This window comes from Dryobates pubescens, chromosome 15 (assembly GCF_014839835.1).
Source record: "Dryobates pubescens isolate bDryPub1 chromosome 15, bDryPub1.pri, whole genome shotgun sequence".
NCBI lineage: Eukaryota > Metazoa > Chordata > Aves > Piciformes > Picidae > Dryobates > Dryobates pubescens.
The window spans coordinates 7,516,842-7,537,671 of record NC_071626.1 but is presented as its reverse complement, the minus strand read 5'-3'; the positions used below and the strand labels follow the sequence as shown (position 1 = coordinate 7,537,671).

Sequence of the window (20,830 nt, the reverse complement as noted above, 5' to 3'; positions counted from 1 at the left end):
CTGCCTGTTCTCTCTCCCTCCTTTGAGCCTGTGGATTCCACTCATGCTTTGTGGTGGCCACAGAGGGTTCTCCCTAAGCAGTTGTGCCCAAGGATGCACTCTGTTTTGGTTCGTCTAGTAACTAGCAGTGGTGAGGGGCCACCTGTTTAGAGCAGATGCCTCAATATGGCCCCAAGGTTGGGGTAAGGAGTAGGAGTGAGGGATAGGAGACACCATCAGCTGCTGCCTTATGTGTAGGGGAAGTGGAGAAGACCCTGTCTTCCCTCTTTCTCAACATTTGGAGATTGAAGAGGGGCTTAGAGGCTGACCTGTGACACCCCCACCAAGAGAAGACCATTGAGAGATGTCGATATTTGGAGCTCATTTGCTTCCTCACTCAGTTCTCAGGGCTGGTTCTTTAGATGCAGATCATCTCTCTGTGTATAAACACAGCCTGAGCTGCTGAGCAGTCCTCCTCCCAACTGGAGAGGACCTCACTCATCCTAATTTTGGAATGTATGTGTCAGGGTGATACTTCAGAGTGGTGTGCCAGCTGACCTGGGAATTCCTGTCTGTCCCCATTCGTCTTGACTTTTAGCAGCTTAAGAGTCCCAGAGACTCTCAGCGCAGCTCCTTCTCACCTTAGTTCAGTTATCTTCACACCAAACTGCAACGGTTCCTACATGCTGAAGGCTGCCAGGATGATGCTTGGGGTCACCTGTGTGGTCTCCTGGGCAGCACCTAGGCAAAAGGTCCTGGTGTCCCCGTGCATCTCCAGGGAGGAGCACCAAACATGCCTTAAGCGGAAGCCAGCAAAAGCACAAGGGGTTAAGGGAGTGGGTGCTGGTGGGCACCTGGGAGTAAATGTGCACAGAGACACTCTAGGTGAGGTGAGTGGACCACCTCTGTGCTCTGCCCCCCTCTCCAGTGTGCTGAGAGCTGGCTCTTCATGTTCCTTAGTACTCCATCGCTGGAGATGACTCAGTGACAGAAGGGGTGACAGACCTGGTGCGAGGGACACTGTGTCCAGCCTTGAAGTCCATATTTGAACATGGATTGAAGAAGCCATCTTTGCTGGGGGGGGCCTGCCATCCCTGGCTGTTCATTGAAGAGGTGAGAGGTCTCAGTTCCCTTCGTGGGGCTGTGTTGCCAGAGGGCTGGGGTGAGGGGGCTGCAGGGCACTGAGTGCTGACTGTCCTTGTGCCCCACTAGGCTGCAGGCCGGGAGGTGGAACGGGACTTCGACTCGGTGTACTCTCGCCTTGTGCTCTGCAAGACTTACAGGTGAGGCCACATTATTCACTGAGGGCAGGGGATAGCCCCAGCTGCTTCGTGTGCTCATCAAAGTGCTGCTGCTCTCCACGCTGACAAGGGTCATGGTCAACCCCATCTTCCTGTGGGTGTGGTGTCAGCGGGCTGCTGTGCCTGTCCTGGTTTGAGGCTGGCTTCCCTTGGGCCCCAGGTTTCTTTCTGGGTCTGTATCTTGCTCTCTCATGGCTGCAGAATCACCTTTGGGCTCAGCAGCAGCAAGAGGGGGATGGGGGTATGGAGGGTGAAAGGCCTGCATGTGCCTCGATTGGCTCTGGAACTAGCCAGGCCTCTTCTGTGATCTTTGCAGGCTTGATGAAGATGGCAAAGTTCTCACTCCAGAGGAGCTGCTTTACCGGGTGAGTGCTGCCTCCAGCCAGAGCCCAGCTTCTGAAGTGGGGAATTCTGCCATGGAGGCTTCTGGAGGGCAATGTCTGTCTCCTGGGAGATGCTTGAGAGTCTCCTAGCCCTTCCCTGATGGGAAGCAGTGAAGACACCCAGGTGCCTGGGAAAAGGCAGGAAGTGAAGCTATCAGGAAGGCTCAGCCCCTCTGAATCCTGCAGGTGGCACTGGATAGTGGTGGGGAGTGGTGGAGGGTTCTGGGGAGTGGAGCATGTGGCTGTGATGCTGAGCTGACAGTGACCACATCTTCCCTCCCTGCAGGCCGTGCAGGCTGTGAACATGACACACGACGCTGCACATGCACAGATGGATGTGAAGCTCCGGTCCCTCATCTGTGTTGGGCTCAAGTGAGTCATATGGGCCTGATACCCCTAGGGTGGAGGGGCTGGTGGATGTGAGGAGCTTGGGAAGGAGCAGAGTGGGTTCAAGGACATCAGTTACCTTGATATACCTTAGGCCACAGCATTCTTTTTCCTCTCACTGCAGTCACACAGTAGGACCTCTTCCTTTGTTGTACTTCCTGCTGGCCTGGCTCCTGGCTTTAAGCAATAGCTCATACTGAATGGAGTGGCTCACACAAGTGTGCTGGGTTATCCTGTTCCCACTGGGGACAGGGCTGTGGGTTGGCATCAAGGCACTGACTGAAAATAGACTGTCCCAAAGGGATGGGGCTGCTTTGCTGTCTTCAGCTGAGTAATGTACCTCTACCCCATGGCTGCAGTGAGCAGGTGCTGCATTTGTGGCTGGAGGTGCTGTGCTCAAGCCTGCAGACTGTGGAGAAGTGGTTTCATCCCTGGTCGTTCCTGCGCAGTCCTGGCTGGGTGCAGATCAAATGTGAGCTGCGGTGAGTGTTCCCATGGGCCTTGTCAGGGTCTGGGGTGGAGAGGAGGTGGCCCTCACTGTGGCTGGCTTTGGGCCTTCTGCATTGAGTAGCAGCAAGGGCTTCTGAGACATCCCCACTGCAGAGATTTCCTTCTGCGTGCTGAGGCAGCAGCAGCTGTCTAGCCAGTTTAATGTGCTGCACTGTGCCTGCCTGATCAAGAGCAGAGCTTGGCTTCTGGGGAGCTGTTGTGGCAAGCAGGCAGCCTCTGCTATCAGCAGCCTCCTGCTGTCCCCCATGTCTACTTCAGTGGTGCCTTTTCCAACCCTTGGTCTCCAAGTCCTCTGCCAACCACTGTTAGTCCAAGCAGGAAAGAGGGAATGTGCTGAGGAGACAGTCTGACTGTCACTGACTGACACCTCTAGGTTAAGCAAGGGAGCAGTGTCAGGGGCTGAACACAGCTGAGCCCACACCAAGCACATTGCTCAGAGCCCGGAGCACACATCCCAGCGCTCTTTCACTCTGCAAAGTCCCTCCCAGCCCCAGAAAGCTGCAAAGAAACCCCTCCAGCCCTGTTGCTGGTGCTGTCCTGTGGGAACCAGCATCTTCCTACGCCACTTGGTTGCCTCTGGCCCAGGGGGAGAGTCAGTAGCCAGGAGTGTGCCTGTGTGTACAGGGGGTACCCTGTTCTCCTTGTGCTGCTGCTGAGTAGGAGGATGGGAGTCCCCTCCACCTCTGTGCTGTCCCATGGCTTCTGTCTCACAGCATGGGCACACTGCTACTTCAGCACAGCCAAAGGACCAAATGGAACTGGAGTGGAGTCTGTGGAGCAGGAGCAGAGGCCTATGCAGTATCTGTCAGTCAGTGTCCTGTGGAGGGCCTTGGCTCCCTCACTGCAGCAGGAGTTGGAGGAGACCCCCACCACAGGAGTTTGCCTTGAGGCTGATAGACTACAAGCTCATTGCCAGGAGGTCTGAGCTGTGCATCCCTGTCCTAGGGACAGGCTGAGGCTGTGCCTGCAGCCTCTCTATAGAGCCAGCCCCAGTGAGGGGATACCATGGGCCTTCCCCACGTGGCACTTGTGCATGAGTGCTAGGACACTTCTCTTACTCCAGTGAGGGAAGGCGATGCAGAAACTCTGAGGTGCTACTGGCACTGGTCTGGTTTCTGGAGAAGCACCTGCAGCTCTCCAGTGCCAGCTGCATGCAGTTTTTAGGCACACTCCACAGTCCAGCAGAGTCCAGGGCTGCCTCTGCCTCCCTGCATTGCTGTGTCAGGCTCTGTAGGGGTTGCACTTGAGTCACATCTCCAAGCTTCTCTTTCCAGCCTGGACATGGCAGGATGTGAAGCCCACAGAGGGGGAAACAGGATGGCTGGGCTGTGCTGCCCTTTGAACAAAAACAAGCAAGGAATTTCATCCTTGTAAGCTCAGTGGCTGCCGAGGCAAGCTGAGGAGCTGTGCCATTGTGTGCCTGGGGGCAGCAGTTGTGGGCACAGGCTGGGAGTGTCATCTGGGAGTGGGGGTGTGTGTTACCATCATTGTCTTCCATTGCAGAGTCCTCTGCAAATTTGCCTTCAGCCTCTCTCAGGACTGGGAGCTGCCAATCAAGAGGGAGGTGAGTAAGTGGTGTCTCCCATTCTCTGCCTCAGCCAGAGGCTTCACTTACCATCTCTGTCTCCCAGCTTTGTGCTCTAGCCCATCCTCTGCCTCTTGGTCTGCAGCCAGTCTGTGGATGGGGCTGCTGTCCCTGCCATGGCAGGCTGTGCACAGGAGCTGTGTGGAGGAGCTGGCAGAGGGTGCTGCCCTGCCCCTACCCAGCTTGGACAGAGGGAAGTGTCAGGCCTCTCCCTTCCCCAGCATTCTAAACCACAGAGCCTCTCCCTGTTTGAGCCACACGGAGGTGGGCAGTGCAGAAGGCTGCTGGAGACCTCAGCGTGCTGGGGTTCTGCCTTCAGGCACAACCTTCCCTCTTCTGGGTGCAGTGCACTGACCTGGGTGTCTCTCCTTCTGCAGGACAAGGAGAAGAAGCCACTGAAGGAAGGTGTGCAGGACATGCTTGTGAAGCACCATCTCTTCAGCTGGGACATAGATGGGTGACCCCCACTCCACCCCATCCTGGGGAACCTTCTCAATGGCACACACTCCTTCCCCCCACTCCCATCGTCTCTCACCCCCTGCCCTTCCCCACCCTACCCGCTTGTATCTGTGACAAAATCCCCCTGGGGGAGGGGGGCGCTGCCAGGCCACCTTGGACAGATGGCAACAGTTCTGAGAGGCCAGGCTGCAGACCCAAATGAGGTGATGGTTGAGGCTGATACTGCAAAGTGACAAGTGTGTTCTGGCCGCAAAAACAAGTGCCCCCTCCCAGCCTTGCCCATCTCTGCCACTACCATGTCCTGTTTGCCTCAGCCCTGCCTCCCCCTCGGTGCCTGGGGGAGCAGCCAGGCCCACTGCCCCATGGGCCAGCAGCTGCTGTAGCTGTGGGGAAGAGGCAGCCCTTGTGGGGTGGCTTTGAACAGTGAGAGCTGCTGCTGTTGGCAGCTGGCACTGCAGGTGCAAGTTGAATTGGGCTGGTGAGAGACTCCCTGCTGCACAGGGAGGCACATCCCCGCCCTGCCAGCCAAGGGCTCACCTCTGCTGGGGAGAGGGAGGACAAAACCTGAAGCACTTGTCCAAGTTCCTCTGTCCTGGAAACAGGGCTGAGAAGGGGGAATCCAGCATCAGCTTTTTCCTACCTCTCTGGCAGTGGGGGGTGGGGTGTTGACAAGGGGTGCCCGACCGCACCAGCCTGTTACCACCACAACGGCCTTAGGGGATGGGCTTTGTCTCCTGGTTTAGGAGCAGACAAAAAAACACCTCTCCCCTAAAGAAGAGTGTTTCATGCTGTCATTTTAGTCTGTAGATGATTTTTACTGTTAACCAAAAAGCTGTAATTTAACTCCAGGAATGTGTATATTTTGGCACCGTTGTAGCTCAGGACGGGGTTCAGGTTGGAGCTGGCTCAGGGAGACTAACTCCTCGCCCTGCGGTGGCAGCAGGGACGCAGGTCAGGAGTGCAGAATTGCTGCTTTGTGGTGGTGGCTCTGGATATGAAGTCTGTGACTTTCTACTGAAAGCACTTGTCTGTGAGCACAAACTACTTGTGAGATGACACTAGATTCTTACTTTATTCGGTGGGTTTGTAAATAAACTGCATCTTGGGAGAGTGCCTGGCTTTGGCTTTGTGCTTTGACAGGGCCAGGGCTAGATCTAACTCTTCGTTTCTGCCATTTGATAATTGTGACCCCATTTCTGTGCTGACTCCTCCTAGCACCAAGCTGAGGTGCTGGCAGCAGGTGGGTTTGTCACCATCCTTGCATCAGAGCAGGCCACAAGGCCAGGTAGTGGCTGGGGCTAGAGCAGTTGTGCAGCCAGCAGTGGCAGCCCTGCCTTGCCTCTCTGCCGCCAGCCCTCCCCACATGGCAGCTCTCCAGAGCCCCAGAAAAGATGCTCTCAAAACTACAGGGGGGTATGGACACTGCAGGAGGGGGGCTGGCAGAAAGGGCTGGGCAGTAGTGGGTTGTGGTGGTGTCTGTATGAGAAGCTTCTCCAGAAAAGCAGGGGAAGTCTCATCTGCAAAGTGGGGCACTAACAGGGCACAGGCTCTAGAACCATGGTCAGAAGCCCAAGCTCCTGGGAGGGTGGCAGCTGCAGCATATTTACTGCTGTGAAAAATCAATGTTTTCTGTCAAAGTAATCCCAGTTTGGCATCCAGCTGAGGAAGGCTGTGGTGTCATCTCACCACCATAACAGCTGGGCTACAGACCAGCCTCCTGGACTATAAAAGCTGCCCACGCTTCTCCTCCCAGAAGACCTACTTGTTTGTGGGGTAGGCAACCTCCAAACAGCGAGGGACTCTCCCTGCAGCCAAGAAAGGATGAGGCACCACCACTCAAAACTCTTTTTTCTTTTTTTTTTTCCAGATTTGAGAAAGAGAGCCAGACAGATCACCCCCCCCTTAGCTGGAACAGGCAGAGTAGCCCCAAGCCCTCCCACCAGCGTAGCAGAAAAGTTTTTGAGCAGGTGGCTGTTTGGAATTTTTTTTAATAAAATGGATTTTTTTTTTTCTTTTCAAATATTTGTAACTGAAAAAATAATTCAATTTAAAGATCCATTCTCTCCCCCATTAACTTTGTCACTTTTACCCTTTTCCAGTTGAATACTCGCTCTGGATCCACTGCCCCAGCGCCATCTGCCTGGGCCGGTGCTGATCACCCCTCGCCCTTTGCTGCATAGTGGAAGGGAGAGCACGTGCTCGTCAGAAACGCCGTACAAACAAGTAGTGGTTACAGCAGAAAGATTCAGGATTACATTCAAGGTAGAGGCAGAACATCAGACTTTGCTTTTCTTTTTAATCCCAAAAGGGTGCAAAAATGTATGTCCCGGGGAAGAGCTCTCCCAACAAAGAACTACGGAGCTATTATTCAAACAAATAATAGTAAGAAAGCAGAGAACTGGGCTCAGCCTGCTCTGGGCAGTGATTGGGGGAAAGACCTTCTGGTGTGTCCTGCAATGAGGAACCCTCTTCCCCTCTGCCCCTGAGCACAGGGCTGTTGCTGGCTCTCCTGGCAGAATCCCCTTGTGCAGAGGGGCTCTGGCAGGTTGGTTGGGCTCCTCAGGAGGTGAGGCTCATGGTTCTGTGTCAGCTGGGCTCCATCAGCCAATTTCAAGTATGTTGGGCAAATCAATGTAATTAAGTTCCTACAAAGTTCCACAAAGAAAGGTGGGTGGGACAGGTGAAAGGGAGCAGCTGTGAGCTCAGCCTTTCACCATCAACCCTGGGCGAGGACTAAATCCTTAACAGGCCTTGGCATCTCTGCCAACAAAGAGTGTGGGGTGCCTGGCCCAGTGCATTGAACCAGGGCTGGGTGAGGCCAGGCTGCAGGTGAAGTGCTCCCACCTTCCTCAGCACTCACTGCACTTTGATAATGTCATTCTTTAGTTGCTGATTGCAAAACAAATCACACAGGTGGTGTGTGAGGAGGCTACTGCTCACTGTGGGCTGGAAGAAGCTCATTTTGCTTGAGTGTGACAATACTGAAAGATCCTCTTACCCACCCCCACTATACTTTCCTCCTAAGGACCCTCTTCCCTCTTGCACCCACCTGGTCCCAAAGCTGGGCAGCTGCCCTAGGAAGGGCTGATGGCAGCTCTGTAAGGCTCATGCACTCATGCACTCTGCTCCCAGTGAACAGCAGGGCTACACCAGGAGAGACATGAGGGTGGGCTCAGCAGGGTGAAGCCAGAGTCCACCAGTCCCAGGTATTCTCATTATTAGGACTCAACACTGCAGCTTGGGCAACAGAAAGTGGGTAGGGAGGGGATATCCTCTCCAACCCAGACACGGAGGAAGGCAGAGAAGAGACTCTGACTTGCTTCCAGCTGTAGGTGAGAGGAGAGGGAAGGGGGCAGAAAGGAAGGAAGCTGCCAGCAGGCTCCCCCCAGTGAATGATTAAGAAAGGGGCTCCCCATGCAGTTAGTTAACAAGCTCAGAAAAAACAGGAGCTTCTCCCAGCTGTAAAACAGGCTCGTGTTCACCTGCCTGGCAGTGCATTAAGGCCTCCCCACGGAGAAGAGCACCACCAGGTACCAAAGGGGCAGGGGAGCAGCCTGCCCACAACTACCTCTCCTCAGCAAGCAGCACTGCAGCCTAGCACAGGGGAAAGGTGGAGACAGCATCCTCAAGGAGATACTGGGAAGGATGGCAGTTTATCCTTTTGTTGCCTGAGCAGGGTCAGCACCTGGGGCTGCATGGTTTCAAAAGGCACTGCCTCCAGCCCTGCCCTTGCCAACCATCTCCTGCTGCTCCCACAGCTCCCACAGCCTGGACCCAGCTGGGGCCCAAGTGGGAACAGCTGTGTGGTGAGGAGGCCAGGTGGGGCAGAGCTGGGCTGTCTCTCCCTGGTAAAGGTGGGGGTGAGCTGCTACTAACAAAGGACTTTACAAGTGACAGGAGTAATAGCACAATAGCTGCTCAGAGAATAGCATCACCATGGCTCGCTGGGCTTCCGGTCCTTGTCTACCCCCTCAGCAGTCAGCAGCTACCTGCATGGCAGGAGCTACCTAGACACAGCAGCTCACAGTAGGCAGCCATCTGATTTTGTTACCCCATGGGGCTGGAGGGAAGGAAGTGCAGATGTCAGCTGCCCATTACCTTTCCGCAGAAAGGGGCCCTCACAGTCACGCTACTGAGCCACAGAACACCCCTTCTGCAGTGCCACTTCCCCGTCCCTGCCTGTTGGGTGACAGGCCCAGCTGCTTCTTTCCACTAGGGCATCTATTTACAGGGAGGCACCAGCACAGCTGAAGGCAGGAGACAGATTGCACATGGCCCCATGTGATATGTTGTTTGTTACTAGCTGTGCACTTCCCCAGCACTCACAAGCACTTTCTTGTCCCTAGCCCCCACCAAGGCAGACTGCCTTGCTCACCTGGAGGTGGCACAAGTGATGTAGAAGTTGTGGGGACAAGGCTGTGCCTGAAGGCTCATCTGGAGCCACAGCCAGAGGGCTGGGGCACTGAAGGACAGATTTAACATATAAGGACCTGGATTTTAGCACCTTTAAAAATCTGTTCTGCAGCCCAAAGCAGTGAAGGAAGGAGGCAGGGCTCTGCCACGCTCGGCGATGGGAAACCAGCATGGACACACGTACCAGGTTGCTGGGGAACCCTGGTTCCCTTTGGCTACGTTTGGAAAAGGTGCCTGTTCTGCCCAGCTCCTCCCAGCCCTGGGGCAGATCAGACCCTCCCCTGACAGATGGCAGGTGGTGCAGAGAGCAGCCGTGCTGGGCTCCCAACCAGCACTCCTGCCTTTGTGTCCCGCTCCACAGGTAGAATCCCCTTCTGCAACCGTTCAGCCCTTTACTGCCCAGTCCCAGCGAGGTGTGGGAGCTGCTTCTGGAAAGGGCTTGGGCCCAGTGGTGTTCTGCCCTGCTCTGAGGGAACTTGTGCCTGGCCCCACTGCACCCTGCGTGAGGCCATGGCTACTCCTGCCCTGAAGGGCAGGGTTCTCACCCCAGCTGGGTCAGGCCACACTGAGGGGGTAGGAGGCCACCAGCCCCAGAGCTCACACAGCCTCTTCTTACCCGCCAGCAGTGGTTCTCCCTGCCCTGGCCTGGCCCACTGCCCGAGCAGCGGGTCTGCCTTTGCCAGCAGCACCAGTTCCATGCAGGAAGGACACTGTTGGGGGAGGAGTACAAATACCAGGAGCTCAGTTCTGTTTTGTTCTTTTTTTTGGTTGACTGGCCTTTTCCCCCTGCATGCCTGTGCCCTCCCACTCCCCATTCCCTCCAGTCTCTGCTCACAGAGTTACAAGCAAGAATCCCAGTGCAGCTGCAGATCGTGTCCATCAAGGAAGTCTGTGGAAAAGAGGCTGGGAGCCGCAGTGCTAAGGGGAGCCAAGCTCATGACAGGCCCCCCTGGCAGCTCCAGCCAGTCCATGCTGTCCAGGTTAGCCTCAGCCAGATCCAGGGCTATGCCCCCGGAGGGCTCATGAGCAAAGTGCAATTCGGAGGTGTCCATAGGTGAAGGCGGGTGGTCCAGGATGGCCGAGCTGCTCAGCATCTCACTGTGGAGGTCATCAATCAGAGACAGAGGCTCCGGCCCCTCGTGGCCTGCTGTCAGCAGCGGGAGGCCAGTGCTGCTCTCCAGGAAGTCCTCCAGCCGCCCCACGGGCACAGGCTGCCCCAGGGACACTGGCACCGCCAGCTCTGAGGAAGGGTGGCTGCTGGGCGGTGGGGAGCAGACCGGGGCCACGGCTGGCTCTTTCCCAGCTGGGGATGACTGATCCTTGAAGTCAGCAGAAATCTCTGTGCAAGGAACAAAGAGGCAGGCCAGAGTGAGGGAGAGCTGGGCCAAGCACCAGAAGGCTCCCTCCCACCCACCAGGGAAAGGGGGACCTCCCAGACTGAGCTACCATCCACCACTGGGACAAGGAAACTCCTCCTATGCCCACGCCTGGCTGGCTCTTGCACGCTTTCAGCCTGCCTCTGGGGAGTTCAAGCTCTGCCCAGTACTGCAGAAGAAGTGTGCCCAGAGCTAAGAAGCTCTCTAGCATACTCATGCCTGACTGACATCACCCTCAGAGCCTTAATGACTGCTGCCAGTACTGAAGGCACTGAAGCAGGGACACAGACCTTAGCCACATCAGATTCTTTCCTCAGTGCTCTGTAATCTCCAGGCTGAAACCCAAGGACTATGGGAAATGCTGGATTTGTCTCCTTACCTCCACTTTCAATGAGAATGTCAAACAAGTCATCCATCTGCTGGCTGGAGCAGCCATTCTCCTGAGGAGAGCAACCACAGCATTAGCTTCCTATTTACCAGAGGAACTTTCACCTCCAGCAACACCCTTGGCTGGCTCTCCTCCCTCTGTTATCTAGCAACAGGGAAACATGGCACCAGAAGTCCCCATAACCCCAGGCTGCTACTGGATAGAAAGCAACTCCCTACTAATAACACTCACCAGGCCATGAGTGGCTTGGGATCCCTACCCATGGTTTAGGGTTTTCCCCAAACCTTCCAGAAGGAATTCCACTAGGGAGGCACAGTTGTGCCTCCATTCTCTTACTGCAGGCCCAGATCAGGAATCTAAGCAGATTTACAATCTCCAAGGAAACCAGGGAGAAGAACTGCTCTCACCTGGGCCTTTGGCTGTTGCTTCATAGCCTCTTCATAGCCTGGTGGCTCTTTCATGGGGGTTGAAGGAACAGGGAGAGGAGGTGGAGGACTTCCAAAGAGCATTGTGTGCTGTTGCTGCTCTAGGTCCATCTGGGATGGAGAATGGGCAGCAGGAGAGCCAGGCTGTGATGAGGGCTGTTTAGAATGAACACAGAAGGGGGTTAGAAGGAAGAAAGTCCACATCAACCCCTGTTTCACAGCTGCTTTGAGAGACCATCACCCCTTCTCTTGGTCAGTGCTGCAGAGGTCTGCACCGCTCTGCTCCCAGCAGCCAGCCTGCCTTCCTCTGTGCACTTGGAGCACTCTGCCCTGGCTGCAGGAGAGGCAGACAGATTTCCCTTCCAACTCACAGCTGGAAATCTTTTGCTGAGTTTTTGAACACTAAAGCAACCACACCACAACCCACCCCCTGGCTGCTCCTGGATGGGGAGAGCCTCATCTCTCCAGGTGGGGAATTCCTCTAGCACTTTGGAGACAGAGGGCACTTCCCTCTTCTGTTCAGCCAGCTCTGTATCTTTCACCCACCTCCCTCTGCAGTGTCTGCTTTGGGGGACACAGTCATGCTTCACTGGCAGCAAGTTTCACAGCCTGGTGGTGGGTAGAGAGCATTAGAGCCCTCAGCAGCACCAGAGACCTCCAAAGGAAACCCCAAGTGTTGCAGGAAGTGGTGCTGGTGACTCAGCTTTACCAGATGAATCAGCACACAACTGCCCAGAAGAAAAGCTAAAATGTGGATCAGGCCTCTACAGCAGCTATGAGTGATCCACACTGAAGCTGGGTCCCCTGGAGCAGTGATCCCTGGGCAGTAGCTGAATGCCAGCTCCAACCCTTGTACATGTTGATGCCCATCCTCGTTTTCCTGGAAAGTTGTTCATCTCTTCTGTGACCTGCAGGTAGAGTAGCAACCCCAGATCCTGGCTAGCAGACCTGCTCTGGTGTCTGCTCTCATCCTGAGAGGGCTAGCACAGGCCAGTGGGATGTGCTGGGAGGGTACTTTTTTGACACACTTGGAGGGCAGAAGTGGCTGTGAAACCTTACTTGCTATCATGATGGTCACTGACCATCCTGTGCATGTGTGTCCCCTTCCACCACTGCTACAAACCCTCAGCCACAGGCAAAGAAAAACAAGGAAGATAAGTGAGCAGGCAGTGAGCTACCTTCCTGACAGATTGGTTTAGTCCTCTGGACTGCTGCGGCTGCAGGGTCTGCTGCTGCTTCTGCTGCTGCGTGGGCTGTGGAGGGCTGCTTTTAGGTAGCTGACACGGTGGCTGGCTGGAAGCTTTAGAGGGTGATGATTGTACTCTCTGGAAAGAGAAGGGTATCTGTGAGAAGTGACTGCCCAGCCACATCGCCGAGCAAGGCTTATGTTTCTTAAAGGCTTCAGGAAGTTTCTTTTCCCCCACTCTTTATGCTTTAGGAAATTTAGTCAACTGTTGTGTTTCACCGAGCAGAGAAATCAGGCTGGGGTGGGATTCAGAGTTCTAAAAGAGAAGGTAGTACCAGTCTGAATCCCTAGACTATCCATGGCATCCTTCAAGTGCTAGCAGACCTAACCTGTGCCCTTCTGGAGGGGTGGCTGGAGTTCAGGTGAGATACCCTGGGGTGTCAAGGGTGACACTGGATGTTGATATTTTAACAGCTGCCTGGCATCTCACCTGCTGCATAGCAAATGCAGCCTGCTCAGTGCCTATCCTCGATGGTAGACACTGCTGCTTGCTGTGCAGGAGGTTCAAGAAAAGTAGCAGCAGAGAATGAAAAATCATCTTTGATGCCATGGAACCTGCTGGGGTTTGACTCAGGCCATAAAACCCAGGCGTATTTATCCCTTCCTGGAAGAAACACTTGGAACATTTCTGTTAAGTGCTGAGCTCATGCCAGCAGGGGAATAGGAGACCATCCCTGATTAAAGACTCTGTTAACACTGAAATGCTGACATGCATTAAAACAAAGAGCTGTCAAAAAGGAAGAGTCTGCTCCTGGGGTCTGATTTCAGCTGTCAGTAGATAAGGTGACCTGTCTACTACCACTTTGATGATGATGTCTCCAGTAAAGGACAGGAGGTGAAATACGCTCTGCTTTTTTTACTATCATGGCAGGCATCCTTTAGTTGTTCTCTCAAAAACTAGTGGAACATGGCAGCAAGCCCTTGTCCTCCAAGCCTGAGCTCCTGCCTGACAAAAGGCAGAGCCATGTGTTTGGAAGCAGGCTGAAGAGCCTGTGACGCACACGGGCAGCGGAGCATCGCTGGACGTGGTTCATCACTGTCAAACTCCTGTGGCTTTGCTTCACAAAGCCATGATCGACCGGCCACCCGAGCAGACAGCTCAGACGTTGGAGTATTTACTGCATTCAGTCTCCACCGTGTTAAGTCATCCCATGGTAACCTGAACCACAGGAGCAGCAAGAGGGAGAGAGGAACCCTACTGCCAAGAGCAGGGATGTGATCGAAGCCCTGCCTACCTGCAAGGCCGGGCAGCTACTCCCTGCCTTCCCGTGGGGTGAGAGGCCCTGCCTCTCGGCGCTCTGCTTGGTCACGGTGAGGACGATGTGGGTCCCTGTGGAGTCCGTAATGAGGGTGGGGGGAGGGGTGCCCTTGATGAGGTCGCTCAGGGCACTCCCTTGCTGGCCAAGGACAAGTCGCGGGCTGTGGGACTGGCACGGTGGCTCCGCTTCCGTGGCTGGCACCTCCTGCTTCACCATCACGGCTTTCTTTGGCACCGGGCTTGGATTCGAAGTGTCCATTTGGCTAGTGGTTGGTGCAGGGCTGAATTGGTCTGTTTGGCCACTGGATTGCTTTGCAGACTGGCAACTCAGGAAACCGTTTTCACTCTTGACCTGGGTGTCAAACGCTGCTGGGCTGGGGGCAATGGCTGTTCCTTCTGCCGCAGCTGCCGGGGCCGACAGTGACTGCTGAGAGCGTTTCTCCTGCTCTAGCTGTAGCCTAAGCATCTCAACCAGCTGCTGTTTCTGCTTCAGCATGCGGGTGAGTTCCTCGATCTGCTTGTCCTTCTCCTGCAGCATCTGGTCTTTGTCCCTAACTTCTGCATCTCTGCTGTTACCTGTGCTACACCGCTCTGACCTGGTCGTCGCATTTATGCTGCAGGAGGCAGACTTGGAGCTTTCTTCCTTCACCAGAAACTGTACTGGAGATGCCTGCAAGGTGAGCTGGGTCAGGGGGGAAGTCACCATCTCTCCAAAGGTATCTCCTGTGGCTGAGTTCTCATCCCCTGTGCTCATTTGTGAGCGCTCAGAAGGAGTTGGAGAAACAGGAGGAGTTGAGCCTGTGCTGCCGAACTTCATCACGCTCCCGCCGGTGACTGTGGCCACTACGACTTCTGCTGGTGCAATGCCAGTGGTGACCAGGGCTGGCCCTGTGCTCAGCCTGGCAGCTGGGAAAGCTACCACCACTTCAGCAGCTTTTGGGAGGACAGCTGCTGTGCTGGGCTTGGGAGTGGGGGTTGTTTGGCCGGCTGCACCATTCTGCTCTTGGTAAGCTCTGAGACGCTCAATCAGGTCTGTCTTTGTGCCCGAGACAGGCAAGGCCCTCAACTTCAGCTCTTGCTTCAGCTCTGCTACCTGATGTGAGTTACAAAAGAGGGCAACATTAAGAAAGCATAAACTCTAACCAGAACAACTATTAACAGCCACCAGAGCCATAGTGCAGGTGACTAAACTGACCCTTCTGCAAGCTTTCACCTCGGGTACAGACTGTAGGGTAGCAATACCGGCTGCTAGCACTAACTGCTGTCAGTTTGTCTCAGCCCTGCTCTGGGCAGCAAGATTGCTCAGTAATGCCCCCTTACCATGCCAGAAAAGGGGCTGTGCAGCTTCACAAGACATTTACCTTCATCTCATCCAGGTTGGCAGGGAGAGGGCCAGGCTTGCCAACTGCAGCATTACTGTTCTGTCGCATCAGCCCACTGGAACCAGAGGATACTGAAGATGTGCTGCTGACTGTGGCAGAGAGATTGCGCACAGCAGGGGCACTGGCACCACTCTGCTGCTCTCCTGGAGGCCTGCAGGGAATGAAAAAACACAGGCATCAGAACCTAGGCAAAAAGGCACCAGAGGCCCTCAGTGTAAACAATCACATACATTCAGAAACACCTGGGTCACCAGTGCCACCCCCTAGGCATTAGAGCAGCACACCAGTGTCTTTGACTGTATCCATGGGCCTTACTCTGCCAACCAACTCACTTCAGTTACTTTTGTCTGATCCATCTGATACCAGCCCTTTAGCAGGCTCACTGTCACCTAACAAGATTGAGTGAGTTACACCCAATGACCACACCTCACACCCAGAACACAGTGTCTCTGATAACAGTACTGGGGAAGCAAAGGCTTCCTAAGAGAGAGCTGCCATTTAGGACCCATACTTTGGTGGGGCTGGCAGGATGGTCTGATAGTTGTAGTGCTGCTGCTGCTGGTTGAGGATCTGAAGCTGGAGAAAGAGCTGCTGCTGTTGCAGTATTTTGGCATAGGATGAATCCATGGGAGGAGCTCCCTTGTCCTGCTTTTGGTCCGGGGGAATATACTGATGATATTTAAGCTTCTTGACTTTCGGCTTCAACTCCTTGGCTTTTTTACTGCGCTGAGACTTCTCACTAGCAGACTTGGGCTGGCTTTGCTATTGAGAAGAAAAGGAGGAAGCAAGTAAGAATGGAAACACTGATACAACACCCCATGTAAACTACACACACTGGCATTTTCATTTCAAAATTCTCCAGATTTGACCTCAGGGTCTTTCCATCCTTCTCTAACTCAGACAACAGTATAGTGGCAGCAGCTTACACTGCACCACGATGCAAGTCACCTCTCCCAGCACCCAAGATCATTTTTCTTATTCAATGCAGTGCTAATTGTTTTGAAATGGTTTGCACTCAGGACCCATCTCACATAAGATGAATACATCATGGAATAGAAAAACCTATTGAATATGCTACAACCATTGTCTGAGGAAGACACTTTGCATCCGTTAACACCGTATGTCCAACTCCAAATCTTCTTCAAAGTAACCATCTTAACTGCCTTCAGACCAGAACCCATGAAGAAATCATCCAGAATGGTACCTTAATGAGTGTTGGGGGGGGCTTGGCAGCAGTAAGAGCCACTCCATTTGTAAGACTAGGGGGCAGAAGAGGTGGAGGTGGCAGAGGTGGGGGTGGCTGTTCAGGTAGGAAAAGTGTTTCAGTGGCATCTGCATTAATCTGCAATTGGGATGTACCCTGCAGGGACAGAAGAAGGCATAATGAATACACATACACAGTTTGAGAGAGTGCAGAAAGTGTCCAGGGAAGCAGAATAGATTTCAAGTCATTAATCAGACTCCTTTAACACGCTGCTTCATCTGTCCCTGAGAAGTAGCACAACTCCTCAAGGGCAGAAAAGGCATCAAAATCCCACTCCAGTATCTCCCAACTTTGAATGCCAGACTCGGTCACACACAGGGTGTGTGTCACCAAGCAAAGACTGCCCCCATCCCCCACACCACTATGAGGGTTTCTCAAGAACCAGAGGACTTCACCGATATCACACAGAGCTAAGCCCCTTGTGAAACCTCACAGACTACAGTTCTTAAGGACCCTCAGTCTCACTTTTTAGCATCCTCTGCCGCATAGCAGCAGAAGCTGTGAAGCTCCAGGGCACTGCAGGAGGTCATCACATTCTCACCTGAGCTACTGATGTGCCAGTGGTGCTAGGGAGAGGCTCACAAATCCGTGAATCCATCGGCGATGGGACAGACCCCTGGGACTCGTGGCTGGCTGGCTGCTCTGGGGAGAGGGCATCACTGCTGTCCTCATCAAAGGAGGAATTGTCTGCAACCTTTGGGTAGTTCACCTGTCCAACTGAAAACACAAACATCAACTGTGGTCTTTAAAGTGGAGTAAGAAACTCAGTTGCCACTAGAGGTTTCTCAAAGATAATGAAGGAATGGAGACTTGTGTCTAAGTTGTGCTTAAAGCAACTGAGAGAACAGAGCCCAAACTGCATCAGTTTTAAGTGTTTGCATTCATCCCTGCTATCAGTAGAATAAAATAATGCAGACTGGAGTGAACCATTTCCCTTGCTTCTCAGCCTTGTTAGGAAGTTTAACAAGAGCTACTTAACTCTGCCCAAACCCAGCTCTGGGGCATGGCTTATTTGATTATCCTCTGGCACCCAAAAAGAAGGTGGTTAGATGTTGTGAGGTTGAAGGGGCTAGACAGTGTAAGGGTGAGTCATGACTTCTTTGGTGTTCATCCTGTGTGGTGGAAGGTAGAATTCCTCCTCAAGACAGACCCCCAGCTTTTCCTGTAATTTCACAAGCAACAAGGGCAATGCATTAAGCAGTGGCCCTGGCTGCTACTAGCATTTCTGTTGGTTTACATGTCCAGCAGATAAATTCATCTGAGTGCACATCTGTGATGTACCAATGGTTTCTAGATCACATGCTCTCAAATCACTCCTGGTAAGCAGGAAAATGCTCTCATTTGCACCTAATGCAAAAGCAACAAAACCCCAGACAGATGTGCTTTGCTCAGTCAGAAGGAAGCCACATCTCTAATGCTCCAGTTCACAAGTTCACTCTTTCTCTTCCTCAACCACTTCTTGGCAATAATGAAGCCAGGCTGTCCCAAACTGTCCTTCTCCTTCTTTTTCATGAGAAGTATTTCATCTTGCTCACAGTTGTGTCCCATTTGTCTTAAAAGTAGCTGTGCATGTTTGAGGGGATGAATAGCCACAGACACACACAGCCTCAGTCTGGGGAGATGGGAAAGAGCAGTGCTGAGGCAGTGGGAAGGGTATTCCTCAGCATTCCTTCCAGCCCTTGGAATGGCACTGGCATGATGACATCTGTTCTGGTTTATTTTTAAAGGAGTTGAATCCTCTGAAGTTTTTAAGTTCACAGACAGCTTTTGTTTCATCACACCTGTTTATGTTCAGTCTCTTCTCCCTGATGTAAGTCAGAGGGTTCTCCCTGAGCAAAGGTTGTGGACATGCTATACAGAGAGGAATTTTTAAGGAGAGAATCTAGAGAATGCAATCTTACACAGTCTTTCAAGTCTTTAGGCTGTTTGATTGCTTCCATGTTATTCTGGGATGTCCATACTCCCTATACTTTTATGTCTCTGCAGCACTATGTGTCAGAACAAGTTCTGCTTTTCAGAATCCTTGGGGCTGAAAACCTGTGATTCTGAGACAGGAAAACAAGACCAACCATGGGACTGCTTTCTCTTAGACAGGCAGGTGAACTGATAGCAAGTCTCAGCCACCTGTGGGAAATGTCCTCAACACAGATCCTCCTCTGGCCTTACCAATAATGGCTTCTTTCAGGCTCGATTCCACAGGCAAGATGTTCTTCTCCACCAGCTCCATGGGACCTGGCCTCTGTGCTATCTTCTCATTGAGGTCATCTGCCAGTCTGGCTCTCTTTAACTTCAGCTGCTTGGCCTGCAAGGAGGGTTCAGCTGAGGTCTCTGTTCAGGGAAAAGTGAGTAAAATGGCATTAATCCAGCAATGGTCAACTTAGGCACTTCAGCAGTGTTTTACTTCACTTCAGAAAGGTAACTATAGTTAACTGCACACAAAAACAGTGGCAGATACCAATAGGTAACTGTGCACTATAAAGGTATTATAGATATGATGGATATTTAAGTGAAAAGGTAACTACAGTAACCCTGGTGACTCTGGAATAGGACACAGTCACTGTTCTAAAATCGCTTTCATCTCTTTCAGCTGTGTCCTGAGCAGCAGCACAGTATGGAGGTGCTTACTAAGAAGATGAGATCTGCCTCACTGCCTGTTGGATATTTTGCAGTGGCTTCCCTCAGAAGAGCAATCCATGGCCATTCTATGTCACAGTTGCTCAGCTATACAAAACTGCACAATTTGAGTTCACATCACAGATTCCTCTGAGAATCTCCATTCAAGCAGAGCTGAATCCCTCCCAAGAACTCATGCAACAGACATGATCTTCTGCCTGCTCCCAAATGAAAGAGAGACTTGAAGGTCAAACTAGAAAGCTGCTAAGTAAGTAATTGAGATACAGTTTATTGTTGCTGTTTTCCTGTTTAGCACGTGCCATACCTTCCAGAATGTGCATCCTAACCAGCTCTGATCTCTCTGGCCGGGACCGGATTTTCCGTTTCAGATAGTCCTCTGTCTGCAGCAAAAATAGACAAGCAGGAACCAGTTTCAGTTGATCAGACACAAGAGTGATGTAATCTTGGAGAGCACAAACAAGAGAAACAACCATCTTTAGTTGCTGCCGAGTTCTAAATAAATACAGAACAGAGAAGGGGCACATCTTCTGTTCCAGAGCACCCAGAGAATGAGCTTATTCTGAAGATGAACTTCCACTGTAATTGCCTCAGCCTAACAGTGCACTGCTGCCCTGTAGAACAGAAACTGGGAAGGACTTCCTCAAGAGCTGAAGCCCTCTTTCCCCCTTTTATGCAGCACCACTAACTTGTGTCAGGGTTAAACTCAAGACATTGCTTTTTACATAGAAGATAAATTAAGTGCTTCCATCGTTCACAGCAAATACTTTCATATACTGCTGGCATTCGGGGCTGACTTGTGGTTTGGGCATACTCTTTTATTTGTTTAAAGCTATGTTATTTATTAAGCTAAAGACCTTGTGCAGTCCCTTGGCAGGCAGAATCTAAATGCTGGAACAAGACTCATCTCATTTCCAGAGCTGCTTTTAGGTCTGTCTTTGGAGAATGCTCTACAGAGCAATGGACAGAGATGACCCTGTCTGGGCTGAGCGTGTTACTCTTCACGCCACCCAGGAATGGGAATCTGGCAGCAGCAGGTAATGGACTGGTAAGTACTGGCCACCAGGATGGGCCTTCAGAGAAAACAAACATTAAAGTCAATCAGAAACTGATTTTATATTTGCTTAGCTGACTACACCAAAATATTAATTTAGTAAGAACATTTTAGGGCAAAGAAATAAAAGAGGGGGGAGGAAGAAGGAAAAGCCTTTGGGACACTGGTTTTAACACCACGTCCACTCTTCCAGCCCTTCCACAGTTTAAAGTGTTAACACTTCCTTACAGGTTTTAATTACAGCTGTTATTTTTATAGTGATGTTGTTTTCACTTTTAACCCAAAACTTAGCCCAGCAGTCATAACAGGTTTTATTCCCCTGCAGGCTAAAACCCTATCCCCAGAGGCCTCCTGAGGAACACAAATCATCAAGAGCCCCCCAAGTTAGCAGAGGTGCCACATGAAGTGTGACACCTGGCTTCCTCATTCTGCAGGGCCGGAGGTCTGTGTGATCTCAGTGGTGAGAGACTGGGGGAGGGTGGTGTCTCTCTATTCAGTTTTCCATTTCTAGTGTCCTGGGTAAACAAGTGCAGGCAACAGAGAAACCAAACACTGTGTTCAAAGGTAAAACGGAGCTCCCCATGATAGGAGCATTTAAGGGCAGACACCATAAAAACAAGAAATATATGGGCAGTGGGGAAGAAGAGTATCAGTGACTCCCACAAAGAAGACTGCAGGGGGAAATCCAGACACCATATTCAATGGTTTTGAGGCACAAATAGTTCGTTGAGGGTTAACCACCACCCCCAGGTACAGGAACACCCCATCCAATCCTGCTGCCTACGCAGC

The 20,830-nt window shown here is 52.4% G+C and overlaps 2 protein-coding genes across 4 annotated transcripts in view; one reads left to right on the top strand and one right to left on the bottom strand.

Annotated features, from left to right (window-relative positions):
- The window catches only part of SGSM3 (small G protein signaling modulator 3), a 29,083-nt gene extending 23,988 nt beyond the window's left edge, over window positions 1-5,095 (top strand). For both annotated transcript variants that reach the window (XM_054167852.1, XM_054167853.1), the window contains exons 16-22: window positions 940-1,092; window positions 1,192-1,262; window positions 1,597-1,645; window positions 1,950-2,035; window positions 2,410-2,532; window positions 4,064-4,124; window positions 4,523-5,095. In XM_054167852.1, coding sequence (XP_054023827.1) covers window positions 940-1,092; window positions 1,192-1,262; window positions 1,597-1,645; window positions 1,950-2,035; window positions 2,410-2,532; window positions 4,064-4,124; window positions 4,523-4,606 — 627 coding nt within the window. In that variant the 3' untranslated portion in view covers window positions 4,607-5,095. The remainder of the gene's footprint in view (window positions 1-939; window positions 1,093-1,191; window positions 1,263-1,596; window positions 1,646-1,949; window positions 2,036-2,409; window positions 2,533-4,063; window positions 4,125-4,522) is intronic.
- Window positions 5,096-9,410: 4,315 nt separating this feature from the next.
- Window positions 9,411-20,830, bottom strand: part of MRTFA (myocardin related transcription factor A) — a 96,919-nt gene continuing 85,499 nt past the window's right edge. For both annotated transcript variants that reach the window (XM_054168191.1, XM_054168192.1), the window contains 11 exons: window positions 19,295-19,370; window positions 18,523-18,684; window positions 16,898-17,073; window positions 16,297-16,452; window positions 15,604-15,854; window positions 15,072-15,243; window positions 13,688-14,803; window positions 12,385-12,531; window positions 11,189-11,362; window positions 10,773-10,833; window positions 9,411-10,356 (listed from right to left, as the gene is read on the bottom strand). In XM_054168191.1, coding sequence (XP_054024166.1) covers window positions 9,857-10,356; window positions 10,773-10,833; window positions 11,189-11,362; window positions 12,385-12,531; window positions 13,688-14,803; window positions 15,072-15,243; window positions 15,604-15,854; window positions 16,297-16,452; window positions 16,898-17,073; window positions 18,523-18,684; window positions 19,295-19,370 — 2,991 coding nt within the window. In that variant the 3' untranslated portion in view covers window positions 9,411-9,856. The remainder of the gene's footprint in view (window positions 10,357-10,772; window positions 10,834-11,188; window positions 11,363-12,384; window positions 12,532-13,687; window positions 14,804-15,071; window positions 15,244-15,603; window positions 15,855-16,296; window positions 16,453-16,897; window positions 17,074-18,522; window positions 18,685-19,294; window positions 19,371-20,830) is intronic.